The 25,169-nt window shown below is 57.4% G+C and overlaps 1 protein-coding gene and 2 non-coding genes across 12 annotated transcripts in view; all 3 read right to left on the minus strand.

Annotated features, from left to right (window-relative positions):
- Positions 1 to 778: 778 nt before the first annotated feature.
- Positions 779 to 25,169, minus strand: part of PRRC2B (proline rich coiled-coil 2B) — an 89,770-nt gene continuing 65,379 nt past the window's right edge. For 3 of the 10 annotated variants that reach the window (XM_027616630.2, XM_027616631.2, XM_027616632.2), the window contains exons 16-32: positions 22,824 to 24,890; positions 21,312 to 21,508; positions 20,590 to 20,735; positions 19,922 to 20,063; positions 18,113 to 18,195; positions 17,410 to 17,598; positions 17,065 to 17,262; positions 16,576 to 16,662; positions 15,746 to 15,850; positions 15,238 to 15,430; positions 14,402 to 14,499; positions 13,329 to 13,456; positions 12,509 to 12,749; positions 9,310 to 9,489; positions 8,631 to 8,722; positions 6,497 to 6,578; positions 779 to 5,221 (exon numbers count right to left, since the gene is read on the minus strand). In XM_027616630.2, coding sequence (XP_027472431.2) covers positions 5,087 to 5,221; positions 6,497 to 6,578; positions 8,631 to 8,722; positions 9,310 to 9,489; positions 12,509 to 12,749; positions 13,329 to 13,456; positions 14,402 to 14,499; positions 15,238 to 15,430; positions 15,746 to 15,850; positions 16,576 to 16,662; positions 17,065 to 17,262; positions 17,410 to 17,598; positions 18,113 to 18,195; positions 19,922 to 20,063; positions 20,590 to 20,735; positions 21,312 to 21,508; positions 22,824 to 24,890 — 4,363 coding nt within the window. In that variant the 3' untranslated portion in view covers positions 779 to 5,086. Of the gene's footprint in view, positions 5,222 to 6,496; positions 6,579 to 8,630; positions 8,723 to 9,309; positions 9,490 to 12,508; positions 12,750 to 13,328; positions 13,457 to 14,046; positions 14,108 to 14,401; positions 14,500 to 15,237; positions 15,431 to 15,745; positions 15,851 to 16,575; positions 16,663 to 17,064; positions 17,263 to 17,409; positions 17,599 to 18,112; positions 18,196 to 19,921; positions 20,064 to 20,589; positions 20,736 to 21,311; positions 21,509 to 22,823; positions 24,891 to 25,169 lie in introns of those variants that run through there. The other 7 variants (XM_027616635.2, XM_027616634.2, XM_027616633.2 and 4 more) reach the window with 7 other exon arrangements.
- On the minus strand, positions 10,504 to 10,589 carry LOC118356233. The gene has a single exon (XR_004819555.1). It is a non-coding gene; the product is annotated as a small nucleolar RNA SNORD62 (small nucleolar RNA).
- Positions 14,775 to 14,859, minus strand: LOC113935195. Its single transcript, XR_003523947.1, has one exon. It is a non-coding gene; the product is annotated as a small nucleolar RNA SNORD62 (small nucleolar RNA).

Below are 25,169 nucleotides of genomic sequence, written 5' to 3' on the forward strand. Positions count from 1 at the left end.
TACGTGGGGATGATTTATAAGTTTCCTATATTCTTAACTGGTGCTAGGCCACTGTGTTAACTGACGTCTTTGAATCCACACTACCCCAGGAGGTAGGTACTGTTAAATCGACATTTTACAGTTAAAATTATGACTCCAAGGGGTGGAGTGTCCTTCAAAGTCATGCAACTGGGGTGGGTGGGGGCAGAACCGAGCATCACCGCTGGGACTCAAATCCAAGCTCTTGATCCCTCACTTCCCCAAGCCTGGAGCGCTCGCCTTTCCTACCTTTCCTACCGGAAAGCGCCGCATAATCCTCTCCTCGCAGCAATAGAAAAGGGTCACTAAAAAGTGGCAAAAAAAAAAAAAAAAAAAAAAACCAACAACAAAAACGCGAGAAAGCAGGGGCGCCTGTCTGGCTCAGTTGGTAGAGCATGCAACTCTTGATCTTGGGGTCATGAGCTTACTTAAAAATTAAAAAATAATAATAAACCATGACAAATAAGATGCGTTCTCCTCTGACCCGCCCACTCCTCAGGGGAAGTAGGGGGAGGGCACAGGGCAGGCGGATGTCCTGCACACCTTAATATCACCCACCAGGGGAAAGGACCAGCATTAATGCTCACCCATTCGGAAGGTGCGCCCTATCTAGAGGTTTCAATCCCTTCTCTCCCCCACCTTGCTTTTACAGCGTTTCAGCCAAGTCACTCCCGATTTCCACATAAGCTGTCCATAAAAACTCTTCCATCTCTCTCATCAAATGACCACAGAAAATCGAGGGACACACAGCCTGAGAAAGCATGTTCAGCTTTGGGCTTTTTCTTTTTCTTTTTTTTTTTTTAATTTTTTTATTTAAATAAGGAGAATTCTTTCGTATGGAAAGAGCTAGTACAATCACATATTTGAAAGGAGAAACAATAGGTACTGCTCCGGAGGGGAGGGCAAAGGGTGCGTGTACCACCATGGCCTGCTGAACCCACGATTCCATTTCCCATCCAAGGCAAAAAGCTTCCCAGGAAATACATAAACAAGCTGCACATTACACCTTTAGCCATCGTCTGCCCTTTCAAATATCTGGTCTACATGAAAAGACAAAGAGGAAAGGCCAAAACAAAAGGGAACAAAAACAAAACCCTCAAGAACAACAAAAAACCCAAACCCTTTTTACTACGCAAGGCATGAGGTCAAAAGCTCAGAGTACAGTATCCCCCTTTAAACCACGGAAGAAAGTCCTCCACACAGAGCCTTCATAGACATTTCCTCTCTGAGGCTTCATAACATGCTGAAGACAGGGTCCCGGGGACACAGCCACCCAGCCAGGGTGGGAAGATGGTGAACGGCAAGGTCAGAGGCGCCTGGAAGAGCACTAGCCAAGTATGTACTGGTGGTCCTGATGGAGGGCATGGCTAGGGCACAGTGCCTGACCCCAACACTGAGCCACCCAGTCCCAGGTGATCTCTTGGGTCCATCTCATGTTTTCAAGCAGGAAGAGCTGGCTTTCTGGAAGTCTGCATTTCCCATTCAGCACAGAACATGACTAAGCACAAACACTGTAGTGTCCTTAGTTGTCAAAGGCCATTTCCCACAGACCACCTAACCCAGGCTTGCTCTGCAAGCAGTGAAAAGGGACAAATACATATTTGAGAAGCAACATGCAGCTATTTGGTGGAGGGGAACCGAACAGCAGGGCGGGGCTTCACCAGTCTGCCACAGTGAGCCATTTCTGAACACAGCCGTGCACCCATGTGCACACCCTCAGCCTCCTCGGCTCTGAGCATCAGTCACAAACCTCATCACCCATCCAGAGGGCAGATCCAGAAGACAGGAGGGCAAGGGCATAGCTGGAGACCCGAGGTCAATATTCCACAAGATTCCCCAATATCCCTAGAAGTGGCTGGAATGACGTCTTTGGAACTCAACCAATTTCTGAGTAAGTCATTCTCTGTTTTCCCTTATAAGGAACCCAGAGCCAGAAGTGTATGAATTCCAAGTTTCAAAACAATAATGTGGACTAAAAAAGGGGAAGCAACAGTAAAGAAAACCAGACCAAATGTAACTGGCAGAGAGGTTTTCAAGGGGGGTGTAGGCCTCTTGGGACACTCGACCCCTCTCTCCAGGATGTCACCCCACTGAGCAGTTGACACTGGACAGACACTACTGCAGGGTCACTGGTTGCCAAGCAACAGGCTGCACCATCAATGGCCGGGGCCCAGCTGCCAGCATCAGAAGGAAGGGAGAGGTGCAGTGACAGGGTTCTGACCCCACCCCCCGCCATTCCCCCTCCACCCCAATCTCAGCAGCCCCAGAAAGGTAACTGCTGCTCTTCACCTGTTCCCACCAAAGGCCCCATGGCATCCTGGCAGAGGCCTCCCCATGGATTTGCGCTCTAAGGATGGGGGTTGAAACCAGACTAAGACCCTAAGCCCTATTACCTTGAGCTTGGTTCTAAAACCACGTGAAAAGAGATATTGCACCTTAAAACCTCTCTGCACTAAAAACTGCATTTCATCAGGCCGAGGAAGGGACGTGGGGTCAGGCAGGCCTCAGACCTGCCCTCTGCCCCAAGCCCAATTTAAAATCTGTATCTTAGTGGGAAAGAGACCGCAGCTCGGGCACACAGAGGTGGTGAATGCACTGAACTTCACATGCAATTTCCTGGCCTTTCCTGCACAGAATAATTCAGACATTATATATAAATAGAGCAGTGAAACATTTACTTTTTTTCACCTAGACCTACAACATCAATACATATAAATAAATTCTAGTGTTTTCTGTTTTTATTGGGGAGGGGGAGGAGAGAAAATACAGGGGTAGGGAAAAGGGCTGGCGAACAGGTGACCTTTTGTTTTTATTTTTTCTCAACCAGGAAGCTCTGTTGCGCTGACGGCACGTCCACCGGAAGGGTACAACACCTTGAGCTTGGAACAGCATCCGGGGCTGTTCTGTTGTATTTCAAAACGAGAAAAACCTTTCTCTCCTTCTGACATACAATGCGCCCTGGAATTCGGTGTGCGGGCCTGGCTGTGATGCTGAGTGCATGGGTGGCGGTGAGCGTGTGTGGCTCCCGCAGGGGCAGCTGGGGGGGGGGGGGGGGCAGGGCAGGGCAGCTGGTCACGGGGACGGCAGTCACATACCCGCAGGGAAGAGAGAGAGCAGATGAGCACACAGGGCAGGTGAGTGCGGGCAACTCGTCAAACGAGCAGCCCTAGGAGAAGGGACCTCAGAAGCAAGATTCCAGCCCGAAGGGGACCAGCTGGTAGGAGTGCGCGGTCAGGGTGGAGGCAGAAGGGGAGCGCAAAACTGTCGACGAAGCACTAGAGCATCTGTCAAGACCACCGGCCCTCTCCGGAGGACCCCTGCGTCCGCCCTGCACTCTCGCTGGCAGGACGAGCCCCGCTTCCTGAAAGCAGTACAGGGCCCCGAGGAGTTACGCGTGCCGTTCCCGGTCCCATGCTGGACACAGCGCTTGGGCGTCTCGCAGCAGCGGCGGCCCGAGGGCGCGCTCTGCAGGGCGCATCCCCACCCACCTACTGCCCGTGCTCTGGGCCAGGCCCTCCCTGGAGAGCCTGGCGGTGGCAGGCAGCAACTCGTTTAGGAACATGGCTGGCCGCTTAGTTACCCCGAAGAGCACGTGCAAAACTTGACAGTTCCCTTCCCCTCTCCTTGGAATGACAAAATCGGGGATGATTTCCTTCTAGGTCTTATTTTAAGAAGAAACAACAAAAAACCCAGCATAAAATGGCTCACACAAATATTTTGCTAGCGGCATTGCTACACACTTTTCTCCCAGGCTGCCCACAGCCTGGCTCAGGCCCCTCTGCCCCAACCACCCGGGTCTGCCAGTGGGAGCAGCCTTCTGGGCCGCACGCCTCTGCCGCAGACCCCATTAGCCAGGCGTCAGCGCCCGTCCCCCCGTGAGGGAGCCTCACGGTTTCCAGGGGCGAGCTGTGTGAAAGCTGGCAGGACAGGAGGAGGATCCAGACAAGAGACAGGCTCGGGGGAGAGGAGGAGGGCATGTCACGGAAGGCTTCGAGGAAGGGCGTGCGGGTCAAACAGCAGCCCCCAGGTGCCAGAGCCCCAGACGCGGAGGCCTGCACGGGACCTGTGGTGCTGTCAGCTCGCACCGTCCGGGCCGTGCCGGGAAACACCAGTGACTCTGTATCTCCATGATTTACCTCAGCTGCCCCGTGGTCGGCATGTCCACTGGCTTTAACAGAGTCCAGGACAGAAATTCTATGTCATGATTACACTAAAAATGCCCCTAAGCTCCAGCAGTCGACCCACAGGCCAGAGGCTAGAACCCAACCGTGACACCAACCTCACAGGCCTCTCTCCCTCACTGCTCCCGAGCACGGAGCTGCCCCCCTGGCGTGGCCTCCACGTTTTCTGTGAGCACCCGCACCGGTTAACCCACAGAGAGCGTGCGGGGGGACGTCTGCCCAAGAGTCCTGTGTGAAGATATGGCAGGGATGGCCCAGTGGCCCAGGAGAGAGGGCGAAGTGTGGGGCTGGGACAGAGCAGGGGTGAGGGAGGAGATGGAGAAGAACGTAGAAAAGTTCAGCTATGCACACATAGCTTGTTTTTGTTTTCTTTTCCTTTCTCCTTTGTAAAAACTTTAGCTGCTTTTTAAAACAAAAAGCCTCAAACTAAAATGGCCCTGCTGCCAAACCACTGTGCCTGGGGCGGGGCGGGGTGGCTGGGAAGCGCTGCAGAGAAAGCGCCCTGGCGGAGGGGTGGGATGGGGCGGGGCGGGATCATCTGTACTGCACAAAGGCTCGAGTCACTCCACAGTCACTGTGGACAGGAGACGGGGACAACGTGGGGATGGGGTCGTTTGCTTGCTTGTTTGCTTCGTAGTAAAGCGAGCAGGTCAATGCCACATATCCACGGGGGCAAGCTTGTTGGACAACGGAGCTTTCAGGAGTGGACAAGGGAAAGGAGGTCTCTCAGTCCGGGCCAGGTGGTTGGACGGTGGATCTGGTGAGATGTCCGAGATGTCCGAGATGTCCGAGCGTCTGGCTGTGTCAAGGCGGAGCGGCGGCCCTGTCCTCCGGGGGGGGGGGGGGGGGGGGGGAGGGGGGAATGGGGGAGGCGTGGCCAAGCACCTTCAGGCCTTGCTCTCCTCCACTTTGACCGCCCGAGGCTTGATTGCTCCGGTTCGCTTCATCTGGGAGGCAGCCGACGGGGCCTCCTGCAGTTTCACGGCTCCCAGGCTGGGTTTTTCATCCACTCGTTGTTTGGCCTTTGGACAGATGAATGGAGACAGAGACAGTTACCCTTATGCAGAAACATCTGTCTGGATACATAGCTCCCATCACACCACCCCCCTCCCCGCCTGCTCCTGAGTCACAGAGGAAAGCTACCCTAAGAGGCCCATCCTTTGGTGGAAGGACCAGACTGAGAAGGACCTCCCCGAGGAAGGACACGGGCATGCGCTGCTGCTCCCCTCCCACAGGTGCTGAGGGCAGTGATTCAGGGAGGCAGGAAGATGCTCGGTCCTCCAGGAAGCACCCCGTGATGGCCACGGGCCTCGGCAAGAGTGGCACATCCAAGGCCGACTTGGAAGGACCTTCTCAAATCAGTGCACGCCATGCCCCAAGGGCAAAAAGCCCACGAGCAGATCCAAGTGCACCCCACAACTGGAACTCCTGAATGTTTGCCGAGGGGCACGGGGCCACTACATGGACTTGGTCCTCCCCATCTACAACAACCGCCCCGCCCCAACTCCGGCTCTCCAGAAATCTTTCCCCAGGACCCTCATTTGGCCTCGAGGTTCCCACTCAGGGTCCCATTAACCTGCAGGTCTGCGGCCAGCCTTGACTCTGCCCCCCACCAGGGTGTGAACTCTGCAAGAAAGCTTTAGCAGCTCAGTCCAAGCAATTCAAGGAGCGACCCTCCGGGGAACCAAGTTAGGAGGAACGTAATGAGCTATCAAACTTCCGCCTCCATCAGCCAGGAATGCGGTTTTAATAAAAAGCCACGCCTGCCAAGTGTGAGCTCTGGAGCACCACTGCATTTTACAGTAGTGGAGAACAGTGCCTGAAGGCAAAGACACTGAGGAACCCTTTTTGTTACAAAATGGGAGAGCGGCGTTCCACGGGTACTCCCACCCAGCCAAGACAGAGACGAGACACAGCACTTACTAGAGCTACAGCACGCGCGCGCACGCACACACACGCGGCTTCTAGAGCTGACCCACAGACCTAACCGAGTCCCAGCGCCTTCACAGCCCAAATCGCTATGGAGGGAGGGTCCACCTTTGGCGCCACCTCCTCAGAGGAATCCGCATCCTCCCTTCTCTGCAGGACAAGGAAGGATCCAGACGCCCGTCAAGAGGAGAAATGCCTTCACCAGGAGGGACTCGGGCTGCCGGCTCCCGGCGCCACGCTCTAAGCGCTAGGGCACGTCTCTCTTTTTAAGAGGAGCACTCAAATGGGTTGGACAGTCCCTTCTCTTTTGGCGCTTGGAGATGGGCCTAAGCGTCCGGGGCTGGAGGGTCTGGAAAGCCATCTTCTACCTGTTGAACGTAGTGTCCCTGCACAGAGCCCATGTTAACTGCTGATCCAGAGGGCTTCCCACTGGGGCTAGCAGAGCTAGGCCTGAAAAAACCAAAGGCAGGGGGTGAGAACACACGCGTCGCCAGAGAAACCGAGTCAAGCCTAGCACACGGCGCGGCCCTGGCTCGGGTGGCACCCTCTCGGACGGAGGAAAGCCAAGACCTCAGACAGCGGAGTGCAGAGGGCGCCGGGGCAGCTCATAGAGACACGGCCAAGGGCAAAGGGGCTGAGGCCCCGGCTGTGGGCAGACACTGACCGGACAGGTAGACAGGCACCGACCGTCTCTCGGGGTCTAGAGGGTCTGAACCAATGGGACCCTGTGACCCACACCAACGGTCTATTAAGCAGATTTCAGAATGGTGCCAAGATTATTCCTAGTTTGCACTTTTTTAGGCAGTGTGTTGGGGGGGGGGGGTAGCGAATGGAAAGAAAAACCCAAAGGAACAAAATCTGTTGGAACATCTTTCTGAATGTGTTCCGTTGACCAGACAACCAGTTCTCCTGGATGTTGACTAGGGGTCTAAAGCTTGAGAAGAGCTGTGTGCGGAGTTCCTCAGGACCCTCGACAGTGGGGGTGCCCAGACCCTGTGCCGAGGGCCACGACCCCCAAGCATGCCCCCCCAGTGTTCCCTGACCAGGGAACCCTTTTTTGGCAGGGCACGCCTCAGAAGCCCTGTTTCCAGAAAACTTGGGAAACACCGTTCTACAGAAACACACCACTTTCCCCACCCTACCACAGCACCAACAAAACAAAGGCCATTCGTGCAGGCTTCTACTTCTATCTTGTACATGTTCTCCAAAAGGCCCGCTGCCGTCTCTCCTACACTCACCAGACGCGGGTGGCTCTGTCAGCTCTGGGTCTGCCTCTGTGGCCAGATGCCGCTCAGCGCCGCCCGTGGCAGCAGGGGAACAACATCTGCTTCTCCACAGAGCTGCCCTCCCCACTCCAGGTGACACTACCGTTCTGTGTTACTAGCTACCTGTACTAGTCATACAGTTCTGTCGTTTGGGCCTACGTGAAAAATATGATCAGAACACAAAACAAACTAATAAACAAAAATAAATGAAGCCAAGAGGATAAAATAAGAACAGAAAAGATGACGGAATGGGGGAAAAGGTCCCACAAACGCCTTTCTCTGGAAATGCAGGTGGAGCGTGGAATGATGGGACAGACAGGAGGGACGAGGACCCGGCCTCGACGCTTCCAGAGCAGGAGGACGAGATGGTGCTCTGATCTGCAGGAGTGCTGCCCCACTGGGGGGCGGCTGTGTGCCCCTAGAGGGACCTCGGGGTGCCCTGGAGCCCTGCCGCTAACCTCTCACGGAGCACCGCAAGTCACGCGTGTCTGTTCTACTCGCTTACAAACAAGAGGGCGCTCCAGGCATCTCCCCCGTGCATCAAGAGCCGACTGCACCCACCCGCGGGCCCCAGGCCGGAGCATGCTGCCTGCCCCTCCCAGCACACTCCTCCTCAGGGGCCAACAGTTCCGCAGAACCAGAGGTTCTTCAACTTTCTAGTATAGTAAGCAATTCAGTACCGGGTACTCATCCAAAGCCACCTCCGAATCCAGTTAAGGGACCTGGGACAGTTACTGGAGGCAGAGACCGAGACCGAGACCGAGGACGCAAAGAGAAGGGGCCAGTCCGCGTGGTGAGAGGCACTGATGGCCCTGCGAGGCCAGTGTGGGGAACATGCAGCCCTGGGAAAGGAAATTCTCCTCGCCTTCCAGGGAGTGTACCTTCCTGGCCACCGAATCCTTTGGAAAATCTCGTGAGAAAGCTGTGAATAGGTCGGGCCTCACACTATTAAAATGTTAGCCGTTCCTTTTCCTACCTTTCCAGAAAGCTCTCCCAAACCAGAGCATTTAACTAGAAGCAAAACCACTCTGCCAGTTCCTGATTTCCCCATGGTTAACTAAAACATGAGTGTGTCCCAACACTGAAACTTCAAGGTGACACATGGCCTCAAAGGGGACCCAGCCTCAATGCCCCTCCACGGCTCTCCCTGGGCCCCTAAGACTCTTCTGAACCACTGAGTCCCGTCTAGACCAAGTACTGGGCGACGCAGCATCCAACCCCCAGGGCATTTCTTTACCTGTAAGTCTGTGGTGACGGCACGGAGCCTCCTGAAGGAACATTCTGTTTACTGTCGGCAAAGTGGAAGCCCTTCAGCTCCATCTGAGAGGACTGAAGACACCAAGGAGGAATGAGTGGTCGTTTGATGGCCCTGGAGATGCCGGGCCCTCACTGACCCGCCCCGTGCAGAGCCGATGAGAATCTCCAGGGAGAGAGGGATCATCTAAAGGAATCAGCACTCCCCTTCCCCTGAAATCTAGGCTCGAGAGACAATTCTTGGAACCAAGAACTGTCCCGTTTTTGTTCTCTTGAAGTGGGGTGGGGAGAGAGGACTGTGCACCACCAGGACGGCCATCAGCAGAGCCTGGACCCCAGTCTTAGACATGCTCTATGGGGATGTCTGGGACCAGTCTCTAAGACGGCCCCGCCACAGCTCCCCTGGCCCATCGGCCCCAGGCATCACCCCCACACACCCCTTTCCCTTCTGCTCTGGGCCTCGGCTCATGTAGCTAGTTTACACGGGAACCAAGGGGCCCCACCATGGGGATCCTAGAGGACTTCACCACAAGCAGGAAACCAGTGGTCTGGTGAGGCCAAGAGCTTGCACCCCAACCTCTGGCCCTTTCTGCCCCAACAGTGCTTCCTGACTAGCTAGCAACGATTCTCCCCAGGACGCAGCAGGATGGAGTCCTCCTTACCTCTCTGCTGGTGTTAAGGACCGAAGGCTGGGAGCCAGGTGGAAGGATTCTTCGGGGGGCCCCGACAGAGAGGCTCTGCCCCTGCGGCAGCTGGATGGACTGTGGCAGAATCAGGGGCTGCTGTCCAGAGCCGTACCGCGGCAGGGGGAGCTGGGAGCCAGGCAGCGGCATCGTCAGCTGCTGGAGGACAGGGACAGTCAAGAGGAAAAACGGGTGTCGGGGAGGAAGCCATAAGCTACTGTTTACACGTGGCCCCGAGAGCGGGTACATGTTATACTTCAGATAAAACAGGTTCGGAAATTGGTTAAGCGACTGCCTTCGGCTCAGGTCATGATCCTGGAGTCCCGGGATCGAGTCCCGCATCGGGCTCCCTGCTCAGCAGGGAGTCTGCTTCTCCCTCTGACCCTCTTCCCTCTCGTGCTCTCTATCTCTCATTCTCTCTCTCTCAAATAAATAAAATCTTTAAAAAAAAAAAAAAAAAAAAAAAAACAGGTTCGGGATTTCCGCTAGGGCACACCCTCGAAGGCAGGGCAAGTCTGGCCACTGGAACCAGGCAGGTGGAGAAGACAAGCTCAGGGCCATGCCAGCAGGTGCCACGCTGTGAGGTGCTCCTGGGGTAAGCGTGGGACGCGAGCAGCTCCTCTCCAGGGCTGCACAGGGCCACATGCACCCCAGACCTTCTGCTTTCGCCCAGCAAAGGTTTGCCGAGCGCACGCTATGTGCACGAGGGGGAAGCACAAGGGCACGGTGAGACCCAGGGAGCAGTGTGGACAGAGCCGCCCTGGACGCGGACCCAACACGGGGAGTGCAGGGAGCAGACCCCCTGTGCGTGGGCGCGGGGAAGAGTTAGGGAAGGTCAGGAGGGCTTCTTAGCAAGTAATGTCCAAGCGCATCCTCAGAAACGGACGCTGTATGGATGTGTATCTACGTACTCCTTTGCGAGGCACAAAAAGGCAAAACCCCTTCACTGTTTTGCCTCCAGATGATGGAAAACTCAACTGGGTTCTGGGGTTCAGGGTGCCTGGAACTGGAGACTCCTGGATCCTTCTGAAGGCTATTATGGCAGCAGAACGTGTGTGTATGGGGTGGGGGGGGGGTGACAGCAAGCTCTCGTGACTTCTCAAGTCCAGCACCACGTGGGGCGGGGGGGGGGGCCCTGGAGACTCAGGACCGGGGCAGGGAAGCCACTTGTTGTCTCTCAGTCACTTTCCTCTTCATCCCCCGTGCATTGAGTCCACTGTGGGGGGTCAGAAGGATCTATTGGAACTGCATCATGGAGACGAGTGGCAGCCAGAGTCTCCAGACCCCACGCTCCCGCCTGCACAGGACAGGGTGCGGGGCGAAGAGGAGGGCGGCGCTAGGCTTCGGAGCGTGTGGTGTGGCCAGACTTGTATTTTAGGGGGCAACCTGGCTGCCGTGTTGAGAACAGACTGCAGGCCCAAGAAATGGCTAGATCTGAATACTTTCCAAAGGTAGAGCCAAAAGCACCTGCTGAAGGATCAGAGGGTGTGAGGGCAAATGGGGACCTACGGGTGACATGGACAAGACAGCCAGAAGGGCCAGGAGGAAAACCAGGTTTCGGACCTGATGCCTTCGTGCATCATGTTGCAAATGCCGTAAGATGCCAGAGTGGAAGCGACAGGCAGCCCACGGGCTGGATATCAGACACCTGGTGGGACTGGGAAGACCCCAATTTTGATGGGACTTAGAGCCACAGGATCAGACAGAGGTTGGAGGGCAGAGCCCAGGGGGCACGGGGAGATTGCAGACCACGCAGATGAGGAAGACGTTTTCACCAGGATGGTGCCTGCAAACCAGAGCGAAGAACATGATTCCAGGGGGTTATGAGCATCCTCTGGGTCAAGTGCTACTGATGGATCAGCAGCATGAGAGTAAAAAATAACCATCAGGAATCGACTGGTGTCCTTAAAAAAAAAAAGTTTCATGGGTTTTTTGGGTCTCTTTAATGAGGGGAATAATAGGGTCGGCTGGGTGTAAACAGGAGGCTCCTCCTCCTTGGAGGGCGGCCCTGCAGCGCAACTGAGGGACCAAGCAGGAGCCTGGCTGGAAGGGCCTCCCCCAGGCATGGCCAGCCCACCCCTGGGGCAGGAGACCCGGCAGGGGGCACATCGTACAACATCTCATTTTGTCACTGCTTGTATTTCTCTAGTGACACGGGAAGCAAGATCCCGCAGGTGGAAGGCGGCAAGGAGAAAGTTGCAAGTCTGAAACCGCCAGTGGGGGCAGGGGACTGAGGGGCCCAAGTGAGGGGACATGGACATTCCCGAAGGTGCTGTTGGCGCGTGGCTGCGCACAGCCTGAGCGGGTCTGGCTTTCCATAGGCGCAGACGGCTGTGCAGCCCCAGGACTGGACATTACCAAGGTGAGAACACCGGAGGGGGCGCTGAGAGCAAATGCAACAGGGCACTGCTGAGCTGGGCAGGGAAGGAAGTGAGCCCACAGGATCAGGTGGTAAACGGGTGGCCGGAGCTGGGGCCCTAGACGGGGAGAGCCAGAACAGTAGAGCTGGTGACTGGTAACACCCTTAAGCTTGAGATGACGGAAGAGGGACAGCTTCTGGCACTGACCAGCCTGGACGGGACCGTGAGCACAGAGGAGCCCTGGGGGGGGTGGGGGGGTGGATAAGGGGGCCGTGGAACAGAGACCAGGCAATCATCTATGCAGACATCAAAACCACCAGTGGCTAGATTAGGAGCTGTGTTGAAGAGCCTGAGTCAGGGGCCAAAGCAGGGGAGGAGTGACCCTCAAAGCCACCCAATACTGCTGACGGTCATGAGGAAGACGTGGAGCCAACACTGGATTCACTGTGTGGAATCACAACAACACGGAGGCCAGTGGAGCAGTGGACAGTATGGGCTCCAGAGCTGGGGTTTGGGGGAGAAGGGAGGGAAAGGTCTAGAAGCATCAGTGGGTACACACAGGACGTGCACCCCATCTCCAAGCCCCCAGGACGAGGCTGAGGAGAGGCTGTGGGAGAAGCAGTGCCCTGAGGGGAAAAATGTAAACAGGAGACAGGACTGTCCCCAAGGGGCAGAGGACCTGGGCCCGTTCTAGCAGCCCAAGGATCAGCCACGAGGTTACCAGCAGCAAATCACACATCAAGAGGCAGATAAAAAGGAAAAACAATCATGAAAGAAAGAGGCCCAGTGTTCTGGGCAGGAGGGACTGAATTCCTGACCTGTGGGAGCTGGGAGTCCAACAACTGGGAGGCGCCCAGGCCTGCAGCCTGACCCAACTGGCCCTCGTAGACCAGGGCTTGGTTCCCACTCATGGGCTGGTAGGGGGAGCCAGACTGGGGCTTCACCATCTCTAACGGCTGCATGCCTGGGAACGCCGAGTACGGAGGCTTCAAGGCTGTGCCTCCAGAGAGGATCATGGTGCTGGGTGGTGACAGGCTGGGATGCATGTACACCTGAGATCTGCAAGAGCCAGACAGACAGTGGGTCAGAGGCGGGAGCGCAACAGCAAGACCTCAAATAAGAGCACACACCACAACCCCCCGGAGGGCTTGCTAAAACCCACACTGCTGGCCTCACCACCCCCCGCACCGAGTTTCTGACTCAGGAGGTCTGGGACAGAGCCTGAGAATCTGCATTTACAACAGGCTCCAAAGATGGTGTGGATGCTGCTGCTCTAGGAGCCAGTTTGAGCATCACTAGGTCACATATCCAGGCTGTAAAAAGGCACGGGAAAACCTGCGTGATGCCAAAGGCCCGGGATTTCAGACTCATGGAAAGAGCAGACCAAGGGTCGTGACTGGTGAGAAGGGAGGACGCGGAGGGGCTGGGAAGGGGCAAGATGACGTGGAAAGAAAAAACAAGGCCTATGGAGGACCATCAAGCCCACGCAGCTCCTGCAGCAGTTAATAATGACTCTGAAAAGGACTGTGACCACCCCCTCCACCCGCCCCCCCCGAAGCAGAGAAGCGTGGAGCAGCCACACAACAAAGGCAGCGAGCCCACAGGCCTGGGAGGCGGGCATCCCTGGCTGCATCTCACCTGAAGGGCTGTAAGGAGCTGAAGATCTCCTGAGCCTGGGAGGCGGGGAGCCCGCCCCTCAGTCCCAGCTGGGCTGGAGCCTGCAGAGACGTATGAAGGGAGAGTGGGATCTGCTGGGCAGCAGCAGCCTACGGATGGGAAGCCGGGTAGGTAACTGCAGGGCCCTCCGGGCTGCCTCTCCACCCCCACCCCACCCTACCCCGCCTCCACACGGCAGCTGAAACACTGCCCCAAATGCACACTGGGGCTTGTCCTTCCGGTGCTTTCCTTGCTCTTGGGAAAAACAAACAATGGGTAATAATCCCAAACCCTGGTATGTTCCTACACTGGATTCTGTACAACAGCAAGAATGAATCCTAGCCACAGGTACTGATAGCAGTGCGTTTCGGAAGCAACGGTGGATGGGACACGTACACGAGGAATACATGTGGTACGATCCGGTTACGTGAGGATCAACATCTTGTAAATCTAAACGATGTGATATTTAAAAATATGTTTTACAAAGAGGCTGGGACAGGCCAAGTCCTCTGTCCTTGGTCCCCAAATCTGCTTCTGCCCAAGGGCCCCACCATCCTGGCACACAGGTCCGTGGGGTGCTGGACCATCAGAAGGCTCCACACCAGCTTCAGGAGGGAGGCTTCCAGAAATCCGCCCCTCGCAGCACAGAAAATACGCCCATCCTGCATGAAAACAAACGCCTGCACGTTTCTAAGACTACCTCTTTCTAACGCATCCATGCCTGGGACTCTAGGCCTTTCTTCTCTTCATCAGAAGGATACCTGATACCAAAGGATACCAAAGAGAATTCCATTTCAGCTAATTCCCCAGCTAGGACACAGGAAGAACTCTGAGAGAGGGAAACCAAGAGTCTGGAGCACGGGGCTCCATTCCTCTTCCCTGTCTCTCCTGTGTCCGTACACTGAACATTTCCTGGCTGCTAAGACAGGCTAGGAGCTGGGCATTACAGGTGAGGGATGCAGGAAGCGAGACAATGCACAAGTCAACACAGGAAGTAACTCCACTGTGCGCTGCACCCCCGTCCCCCACAGGGCCGCCTGGCTTGCTATCATCACCTGCTGGTAACTCTGCTGCTGAGGTATGGTTTGGGGAACCAGCCGGGGCTGACTTGCAAACACGTGGCCGTCCAGGTACAGAGGCGGCAGGTGGTTGCCTGCAAACAGAAGCCCAGAGAAGACAGAACAGAGTCAAGTCTCACTGTTCCCGAATGTTAGCACGTGCACATGTTCCCAGGGAGTCAGCGGGAGGGAGTGTGTGCAGAGCCCTGTGCTCTAGCAGCCCCACACCAACTCACCCGCTGGGGAACACAGGCAGATGGCGGCATCAGGGCCCAGAAGCGGGGACGGGTTCCAACCCACCCTCCCACCCGACCCCCGGCCCACTGGCCCGCACCCTCAGGAGCAGCTCCACTGCAGCTGAGGTGGCCTGGCTCTCGGCCCCTGGCTTCTCTATCCCGCTGCACTGAGTCCACAGTAGAGGATCAGAATGGTCTACAGGGACTCTATCACTGGGACGCTGACAGCTGGGCCCTCAAAAACCCCCAGACTCTCCCTCGGAGCACCACACCACCACGGTGGTAAAGGTGGCTACCGCTTATCAAGGGCTTGGCTGACACAAGGCACTTTCGAGGTATGACCTCGTCTCGTCGGCTAACCCACAGAGAGCCAGTCTTCTCGACAGAGGGCTGAGCCACTCACTGGCGGTGAGCCCCATCTCTGCTTCCCAGGGAAGCAGAAGTGCAAGTTGTCCGCAGTCCCTGGGAAGCTACGACCACCCGACCTACAACAAACTCCTACTTCTGCACATTCCTTAACTCAAGCAATCCAAGTTTCTCTTTGGAGAACGAAAGGAGGCGACCCCGCAAGCTGGTTTGGGCCGGGGGATGGCGAACCTGGAAGAGAAGCCGAGGGTGCAACAGAGGCCACGGGCATGGGCGGCATGGAAACTCCACCGAAGGAGCTGTAGTTGACCCCGTTGGAGGCTCCCACAGATGACGGGGGCTGGATGCCTGAGCCTGCGCCTCCAGGAGAGCTCTGCTCCGGCAAACTGGGCGAGTTTTCCCAAGCCTTGCGTGCGGATTCCATCTGAAAAGCGAGGGGAGCAGAAGAATTACCACCAGGGAGGCGGCGGCCAGGGCAGACGGCGGACGCAGGATGGCGTGCGGGGCTGCTTGTTCCTGCCCCTTTCCAAGCTAAGGCACCCAGGTGGCCCCCGCCCAGCTCTACACTAGTTTACCTTCAGAGTGAGGCTGCTTGTTCCTGCCCCTTTCCAAGCTAAGGCACCCAGGTGGCCCCCGCCCAGCTCTACACTAGTTTACCTTCAGAGTGGGGCTGCTTGTTCCTGCCCCTTTCCAAGCTAAGGCACCCAGGTGGCCCCCGCCCAGCTCTACACTAGTTTACCTTCAGAGTGAGGTCAGCGGTGGGGAAGGACATTTGGGAGAGGCCGATGGCCCTCTGGATGTGATGGTCGCGCCGGAGGATGGGAATACTCTGCGTTAAGCCCGCCTGGAGGGGAAAAGGAAAACATGCAACACAACAGCACAGCAAAATGCCCCTTCAGTTCAGGCCACGTGCACTCAATACCCCCGGGATGAGGCTGCCAGCAACAGACACCATGGTTATAGCCTCCTGATGGACGCCTTCACGGATTCCCGCAACAGAATCCACGGAGAGCCACATCCACGCCCCCATCCCATGGAGCACGGAGGCGCTGGGACCTAGCTCGGAGATCCCAGGTCCTGTCTCAGCCTCCCCACCCGAAGACTAAAAAAGAGATCCTTGTTACATTTCTTCGGAAATGTGGCCAACAGACCCTCCCACACAACGCCCAGTGCCCAGGAACATATTACAGGGATTCTGAGAAACTGCTCAGAATAAAGACATCTGTCCCAGCACCATCGAACATACATAACCACAGAACACTGAAGATCAGAGAATCACAGAATGCCAAATAAACCAGACCTTAGGAATTACATTTCCCCATTTTAAGATCCCAAAACCAGGGTGTGCAATGTTTACACAACTTGTCCAAGGACATGCATTCAGCTAGAACACACGTCACACCTCACACCTCACACCCAGGTCAGGCGGCTGACTCCAAACCTGGTGTTTGTCCCCTCCTCGGGCTTCAGGGCTGCCGTACCCCCACCCCCGCCACAAGAGGCTTGCTCCCATCTCTCCAGGGCCTGCCAGCACAGGAAACAACAGAGCTTGGGTGAAAGCAAACTCACGTTACTGGCCAAGGCATCCTGAAGTTTGACAACCGGATTCCCCGAAGGACCAGAGGCAGAACCAGGCGGCAGGCTGAAATCAGAGTCCTGAAGAAGAGGAAGAGCCCACTGAAATCATCTGGCCCACCTTTTGTTAATTTCATCCATAGTCTCAGTGACTTAAAAAATCGGCTGAGCAGCATTCACCAGACAGCACCCAAGAAAAGATGCCACCCCGACCCTCCCTCTGTGCTCCCTGCCTATGCCCACTGGCCAACCCAATGGAGACAGTGAAGATAACCGCTCTGCTCAGCCTGCTGTCAGTAGAACAATCTAGAAGGCAGCTCAGTAGCACCTGCCGTGTCCAGCACACCGATAATGCTCCCCCAGAGAACTGTTTAGCTCCCATCTCCCTGCTCTTTCTCGGTGACGACCCTGTCTCAGCACCCTGCTCTCTCTCCAACTATAAAAAGAAGGGGAGGAGGGGAAGGAGACACACCCAAGCCTTACTTTTGGATTGACTCCAAATTCAATGGGCGGCACCGGCAGCACGGAGTCCACGTGAATCTCTACTCCGTTAACAGGCGGGACAACGGCCCCCTGCAGCCGCTCGGCCCCCTCCGAGCCCTTTCTGTTTTTCAGAGAACGCTCATTGCCGATGGGTCCTGGTCTGTGCTCCTTGCTCTGTCCTGACCCTTGTTCTGTATCCTTGATGGAAAAGCAGAGACGCTGAGAAATACAGGCTGGAAGGGCCCCAACCCCCAGCTTCTGAGCCCTAGGAAGAGGGGAAGACGACAAAGGACGACAGCCCCTCCCGCCCTGGTCCAGGCCTCTGTGAATGGACTTCCAGCTTACCTTCGGCTCGGACTGCTTCTGAGCCTGCTCCTTGTGGCCGTCAGCCTTGGGCTCCAGGCCAGGCCCGCTCATGTCCTCCGGTTTCAGAGCGCCGTACGGGGAGCTGCGCTGGGAGGAGGTGGCAGACGACTCCCGAGACTCAGCGCTCAGGTCAACGCCGCTGTCCCCCTGGCTGCTCTTAAAACCCTGCTGTGCAAGGCACAAAATGGGTTAAGAGCCCTGACCCCCAAACTCCAACACGGGACCAGGAAGCAAGACCAAGCCCGTGGCTGAGACACATTCCCCCAGTATGCCTGTCCCTCTCAGTGCTGTCCTGACCTCTGCCCTGACCTGCCAGCGGTACCCAACAACTGATGACACAGTCAAAACCACAAGACACGCAGTAGGTGCCAGGGACATGGCTGCCAAGCTCATCCCCTTGTGACCCAGGTCAGACAGACCGACCGCCACCACAGCCTCGCAGGAGAGGCCCCAGGCGCCCACTCTCCCGGGTTATCCCCTACTCTCGACCCTTCACACAGATGAGAAGTCAGGACCGAAGACGAGCACCAAGCCAGGGCCTGCGGAGATGGCCCCGGGGCCAGGCTCGGTGGCTGTGGTGAGGGAGAGCTGGCCTAGGCACTGGGTGCACGAGGCCCAGGAAGAGCCAGCCACGGGGGCGGTGGGCATGAGCGCAGCCCCGAGCAGCGTGGCGGCCACTCACCTCGGCAGAGCCAGGCTCGGCGCTGTTGAAGGCAGTGGCGGCTTTTGTCCAGGAGTCGTTAGTCGGGGCCTGAACGGGGAGGGCTGCCCGAGGGAGCAAGACAGAGAGTCAGCGCATCACAGAGAAACCCCTAGGCTGGAGAAACAAGCCCGGGTGCCGCCGACACACACCCAGGCCACTATCCGTCCTCCCTGTCCCGTCAACGGCATGCCAGAGAGATCTGATCCACAGGAGCTAGTCGGCTGGCTTTACCCAACTTCCCAGCGTCCTCAGTCAGACTCTAATAAACGCGCTTCTCTTTCCTTCATCGATTACATGCTCTAGTAAGCACGCCGGCAGCTTCTCATGCACATCTGGGAGGATTCCATATTGCTACCCCTGCAAAGTGAAGCTTTCTTTTGCTTAAGGCAACAATTCATTTCCACAAGCCAGCAGCTCCCACAGACTTTCAAAGATTCAGGCCGCTTTATCGACTCCTGTTAGCTCCAGGACCACTCCAAGATTCCCACAAAAGCCTTAGACCCCATGTATGTCATAGACAAAACTTGACACGCCGTTTTCAGGTCCAGGGGCCCCGGCTCTGAGCAGCCCGTGAGGCGCTGGAGTGTCCTGGCGGCCAGGGCCCAAGAGCAGAAACAACCGGAGTCTAGTTTGCTCCGAATGACAAGCTGGCAGGTATTTGTGGACATTCAGAGTGTGATAAGCATCACTCACACGTGCAAACAAAGCATCTGACATCAATATTTAGAGATTATTATACTTCCACTCAAAGTTGGGTCTCTTCCAATGTTATTTATCTTTTATTTTTTTTTTTTTAAGATTTTCTCTCTGAGAGAGAGAGAGAGAGAGAGAGGGAGGGAGCATGTAGAGAGCATGAACAGGGTGAGGGGCAGAGGGAAAAGCAGGCTCCCCGCTGAGCAGGGAACCCGATGCGGGGCTCGATCCCAGGACCCTGGGATCATGACCTGAGCCGAAGGCAGATGCTTAACTGCCTGAGCCATCCAGGCGCCCCTCCTTCCAGTGTTAACTTTGCAATGTGCTGGAAGCAAGGTCACGTGGTAAAACTCAAAAGAATCAAAACCCAGAACCCAGAACTGTGGGTGTCTGTCACGCGGCTCTGCGCTCTGGAAGCCTCGGCTACGCTCTATTACACACTGGAAACGGACAGTTTCTCTGAGCTCCCCTGTGAGGCATCATGCATCCTTTCATTCACCTGTGTAGTCTGCAGGGCTCTGCCCAGAGTAAGCATTAAAGAAGAATCTGCTTGATTAAAACAGTTTTGCATTTTAAAATGAAGAGTTACCAGAAAAACAGCATTGGATTTGAAATTTTTTTTTTGAAAAGTTCAGGGAAACAAATTTTCCAAGAAGTCAGGTCCACTCCCTGACTTGCTACGAGAGCATCGGAAGGAACTGACAGAACTGCCCGGGGTCGGGGCCGGCTCACAGCACAGACAGGAAAGCTTCTGACTCTCTCCTCCTCCCTCGCAGTCACCTGCTGCTCTTGCACAGGTGGGAAGAAAGGGTAACGGACAGGGCTGGGGACTCTCGTCGTCCAGACCCCTGCACACACAGAATGGTGTGCTCTTGCCTCAAATCTAAAGCAGGGAGAGTTTACTTCTGTCCAGGAGCTGCAGCCGCAAGTGGGGCTGAGATGGTATCTAGTAACACTGTGGCTCTGGAGAGGAGGCAGGAAACAGGTAAAGCTCCACGGATACAGGGCCCCAAAGCAGGATGCTCCCGAGAAGGGGCCCTGGGTGCAGGGGACGGCCCTGAGCCAAGCAGCTGAGCCCAAGCACCCAACTCTTACCCTGGCCGCTGCTCTCCCAAATCTCGGTGCCCAGGCTACTGCCGGGCACGGTCACGTCACTCTGCTCCAGGCACAAGCTGTTTTGCTTTTTAGCAAACCGAGGAGGAATACGGGAGGAAAGACCTCGGCCCTTGACAGGCATCTGAGGAGAAGAAAAGGGACGTGTCCAACCTTGACGTGAAGCATGAAGAATGACAAGTTCTTCCCAGGAAGAGCACCCTGGGCCCCCAAACCCTACCACTGGAAACTGCTCCAAAGTGCTGGAATGCTCGCCTCTCGACACCTCAACCACAGGTAAATGCAATGCCAACCAAACCACACCTGGAAGGGGCCACCAGGCCCACGGACACGGACCACAGAGACCAAGTGCGCAGTGGCCAGCCTGGACGGCGTCTGAGAACAGGATCCCCGAGCCTCGTGACGTGCCGGATGACCAATCTCATCCCGCACAGGCCAGAGCAGTGGGAGGAGGGTGGGCTCGGAGGGGCTGATGGAGGTCTGCGTCCTGCGGCCGTCACCAGGGATAAACCACCCTCCTTAACCTCCTCCCACAGGACACCCGGGGCCGCGGACGTTCTGTTCTCCCTCCTTCCCCACTTCTATCTTGGTCTTCATTCAGAACTCTGGGTTTTTCTGTACCAGCCTGCCCACCCCCCGCCCCTCCTTACTTGCACAGCCTGCTCCTTCTTCCTTCTCTCTTCTTCCAGCAGACGGCGCTGCTTCTTGGTGAGGACCTCGATGAAGCCTTCACCCGCCATGGGGCCCACCTCACTCTCCTCCCCGGGGCTGGACCCGCAGTTTTCAATGATGGAATCTGAACCCAGATTTCACGAGAAGGGACAGTGTTTCCATTCATCAGAAGAAAGGATAACCCAACCCTACCAGCTGCTGGTATCTAAGGACGGCTCAGATCAGAAGGCCGGGCGGTACCGGCTTGATGCCTCCGAGGAGCAGAGCGTGTTCATGAGGTCTACAGAAATCCTGCTGGGATCTCTACACCCTCCCCACGGCCCCTCGGCGCACGGTTATCCCCAACCAGAGACCTGAGGAGCACTACAGTTAAGAAGGCAGTCTCTGGAGACAGAAACACCGAAGTCCCAGCTCTGCTCCTAACCAGCCGCGTGACCTGGACAAACCACTCAACCTCTCTGGGCCGCGGTTCCCCCTCTTCACGGGGCGGCTCTGGGGGGTCGGCAAGGCTGTGAGCAGCGTGAGAGTAGGAATCCTATCTGTTCTGCTCACCAACGCAGCCTGGGAACTTAGCCCCCCCACCTGCCTGGAGGCCATGATGCTCAGAGAAGGGGCTAAGCCAGCAGCCCCACGGGGGCTGCCGTGGCCCTCGGGGGCCTGGGCTCTCCTTCCCCCTGAAGACGTGAGGGGACAGACTCACTTCCATAGTTGAGGTCAAACTGTTTCATGGTCTCTCCCTGTTCACCCGCCCTCTGAGCAGCCAGCTTGGCCTCCTTCTCTGCCTTCTCACTGGGGGCTTCGGAGACGTCAGAAGCAGCGTGGGCTGCCCGCTCCAGCGCGTAGTGGCTGCTCGCACCGCTGCAACCAAGACCTCCAGGCAAAGCCTCGTCGGGGGGCCTGTAAAGGAAGGAGGATCTTGTTAGTTCCGACGCAACTGAAGGCTGGGGAAGGAGAGAAAAGGAAAACCTGCATGTGCACACAGCATGCACACGGACACAGCGCCCTGACCTGCAGCGTCCCCCTCGTTCGGTCGGAGCTGCTCTCCGGCAGCGGTGCGTGGCCACGTGGACACCCCACCCCACCCCACCCCGCCACGGCAGCTCCGCCGGCTCATGGGGAACACCACTCTTTCCCTGCCCCTTCCAGGGCTCAGCGCCTCTGCTCCTTCCCACCGTGTGCCAAACTCAGCGGGCCTGGGCAAAGGAGACAACGAAGAGGATGCTCTGAGCAGAGCCACAGAACTTTCTGCTCCTGGCGCACGAGACTGGCCAGCACGGAGCCGTGCCCGGCCCTAGCACAAGGCTCTTGGCAGAAATCGGAAGCAAAGCCAAGTCTTAGCATCTGGGGCAGGGAAAGCGAGGCTGGCCTGATACCTGGAAGGATCAGCATTCTCTGAGGGCTCCTTCTCTGGGGCTCTGAGTAAATTCCACCCCAGGTTTCTGGCCCTGGATTCTAAGGAGGTTGGGAGGCAGGAAGCAGCCTTCCTCGGCCTGAGGTGTGGCCTGTGTGTGATCCGGAAATCAGGCCGCACAAGTGACCCCCCGCATGTGCTCCCCTCTTTCCTTGAGTCCGGGCAGCCTGCGGGCAATGAGCCGCCCCAGAGCACAGACCAGCCACCCGCAAGCCCCTAGGTCCAATGAGAGATGCTCACAGGGCCTCAGGCAGCTCACTCCCTGCCGCTACTGCCTGGCTCTTTCAACGAGGCGGTTAATCCCCAAAGCGGAGCCACATCTCCTCACTGTAGGGAGGCAGACTCAGGAAGACCTGTCCCCACAGGGCCAGGAGGCCAGAGGCCCCCCAGGACGCTGACAGCAGCCCCGGGGCAGAGGGATCTGGGGGACTGGCACCGTGCACGGGTAGTGCCCCCTCAGTGGGGCGGCAACGGCACTTACAGGCTGAATGCCCGGGCCGGGTGCCGGGGCGGCCACCACACGAGGACCACTGGGGCGGGGACTCTAAGTTTTGGTTTTCAAGCCACAACAACGACAACACGCCACAAGAGAAGCAGACAAGCAGTGCAAGAGCAAGTGATGGAGACGCTCACACACAATGGCCCTGGCGGGCAGGTGCCCCCAGGGGCACAACAGAGAGACAGAGTCGGGGCTCCTGACACACGGCGGGACACGCATGCATGGAGTGCTGCTTAAAAAAACGGGCTTAGTAACAGAACAACAGCAACAGAAAAGAGCCTGGGGTTGGGTTTGTGTTTTACCTTTTGGCTTTCAAAGGCGTCCCATTCTGTTGGCTCTCATAACGGGGAGAAGTGTCACCACCACCTGGCCTAACGGACTTCTCCCCAAACCCCCCCGGCTCCAGCTTTCGGCTCTGCCTGTCAGCCAGGGGCCTCTGGCTGGAGAAGCTCCTCTTGGCCAGCTCCTTCTTCTCGCCCACGGTAGCCCCGGGCAGGCTGCCGTCTGCCTGGGGGTCGGGCTCGGCCCCGGGACCCTCGCGCCGCTCCCGCCTTTCGCTGAAGTCACTGCTCTCAGAGGCCGTCTCCCACTCCTCGTTGGCGTGATCGGATGAGTTCTGGTACGAGAGCTCGGGGGACCCGCTCTTGTCCCCGGGGCAGAGCTTGGGCCGGCCCGGCCACGGCCCTGCCAGCAGGTGGGGCTCCTCCTCGGGCCCCCACAGGCCTAGGGACTCCCGCTCCTGCCGGAGGCGCCGGAAACGTGGCGGCTTGTCCTGGCGTGGGGGGCGCCTTCTCCGGAAGGGCCGGTTCTCTGTGCCTTCTGGGTCAGCCGTGTGGTCATCGGGGAAGAAGGGCCTCTTGTCCTCCAGGCGGCTGTCCTCGAAGGCCCTGGCACCAAACGAGTCAGAATGTCTGTATGCGTCGGGGACACAGTCTCTGTCTGCAGGTCGCCGGGACCCGCACGCGTCTGGGGAGCTGTACTCCTGCCAGGAGGCGCCCGGGCTCTTGCTCTGCCAGTGGGCGGCTTCTTTGGACACGAAGGTTCTCCGCCCGTAGCCGCAGCTGCTCAGCCGGGGAGGGAGTGCCCGGCCGAAGGCGCGAGGGCCTCGGCTCTTGGCCTCCAGGCCGCTATGGTCCTCGGAACACACCTTGTTGGAGCGCCAGGAGTCCCTGAAGTCACCCTTCCTCAGGGCACTGCCCTCCCGCTCCAGGAGCGAGCCTTCGCTCCCGTTCTCCGAGCCTCGCTGCCGCCGCCGCTTCGGAAGCTCTTCATACTCGGAGCCCTCGCTGTGGGTCTCGCTGGCGATTCGCCGCCGCGGCTTGGCCCTGGGGAAGTCTTCCGGCTGGCCGAAGTCCCGCAGCCCCCGGCCGCGGCTGCTCCTCTGGCCACCGCCGTAGATGCCCCGCGCCCCGAGCACCCCCCCACCGCAGAGGCCGGGGCCACCGCCCGCAGGCCGCCCGCGGAAGGTGAACTCTCGGAAGCCGCGGCCGCGGCCCCGGGCCTGCCCTCGGCCCCCAAAGGCTTGCTCCTCGTCGATAAAAATCCAGTTGTTCCTCTTTGTCGGGGGAGTGTCGCTGGACTCCCGGGAGGGTCTGCTCTCCCAGGCCCTGTCGGGCTTCTCATCCCCTTCGCACCTGCTGGCCTCGTGGCCCAAACCAGCCCGGGCAGAGCCCTGGTCCTCCGAGGGCGAGGGGGAGGAGTTGGCCAGCGCGGGGTTGTTCTCTTCGTCCTCCTCGTCCTTGGCTGCCGGGCGAACCGGCCCCTGCTCCTTGGCCACGCAGGCACTCTCCTCCCCCAGGTCCTGCTTCATCTTCTCGAGTTCCTTCTCCTTGTCCTCTACCTTGAGGGCTTTTAGGACGGGCTTCTTGATGGGTCCCGACCTCCGCGTCCTGCCGGTCTGCTCCGGGTGCTGGCCACCTGGGCCCCGGGGCTCGGGCGTCCACTCGGGCTCCAGGGGCGGCTCTTTGTTGGGGCTCCCTTCCTTCTCCCAGGAGGAGACGTTAAAGGACGGCTCCTCCCGGGGCGCCCCCTTCTCGATGCCGTTGGTTGTGTCAGTGGCCTCTGGTGGGTGGCTAACGTCCCAATTGCTATACTCTGGCTTTTTCTCGGCTGGGGCAAAGTCGGGCTCCAGTGGGGAACACCTGAGGTCTGGGGTGTGACCCCCAGGAGCACCTGCTTCCTGAATATTTTCTTGGGGTAGAAACAAAAGCTCCTGGCCTATTCTTTGAGAAGAGACACAGCTGTCAAAGTCTGCTTGGGCCTTCTTGTCAAAAGCACTCAAGAACTCCTCCCCTCTCTCCTCAAGGAGATCGCGCTGGGCACCTACGCCCCCTGACCTTCCGGGGGAGGCAGAGTAAGAGCTTTCATTCCTGAAAAGGAACCAGAAAAATCAGTCAACGTGATTGGAGCCTGGTTCCTGGTTTCCATGCTGAACACAGAGCTTAGTTTTAAAAAGAAAAAAATTTTTTAAAAAAGAAAACGAAAAAGAAAAAAAAAAAAACATAAGCACCAACATCTGCTCTATCTTTAAACATGTCTCAGAGCTGCTGGGCCATAGATTGCTGGGTGGCCCCCGGAGTCCAGAGTGAAGAGTGCGGTGGCGGCTGGTGCACTCAGCGTGCCACCTGGAGGCAGAGCAGCTGGGGATC

This window comes from Zalophus californianus, chromosome 13 (assembly GCF_009762305.2).
Source record: "Zalophus californianus isolate mZalCal1 chromosome 13, mZalCal1.pri.v2, whole genome shotgun sequence".
In the NCBI taxonomy this organism is placed as follows: Eukaryota; Metazoa; Chordata; class Mammalia; order Carnivora; family Otariidae; genus Zalophus; species Zalophus californianus.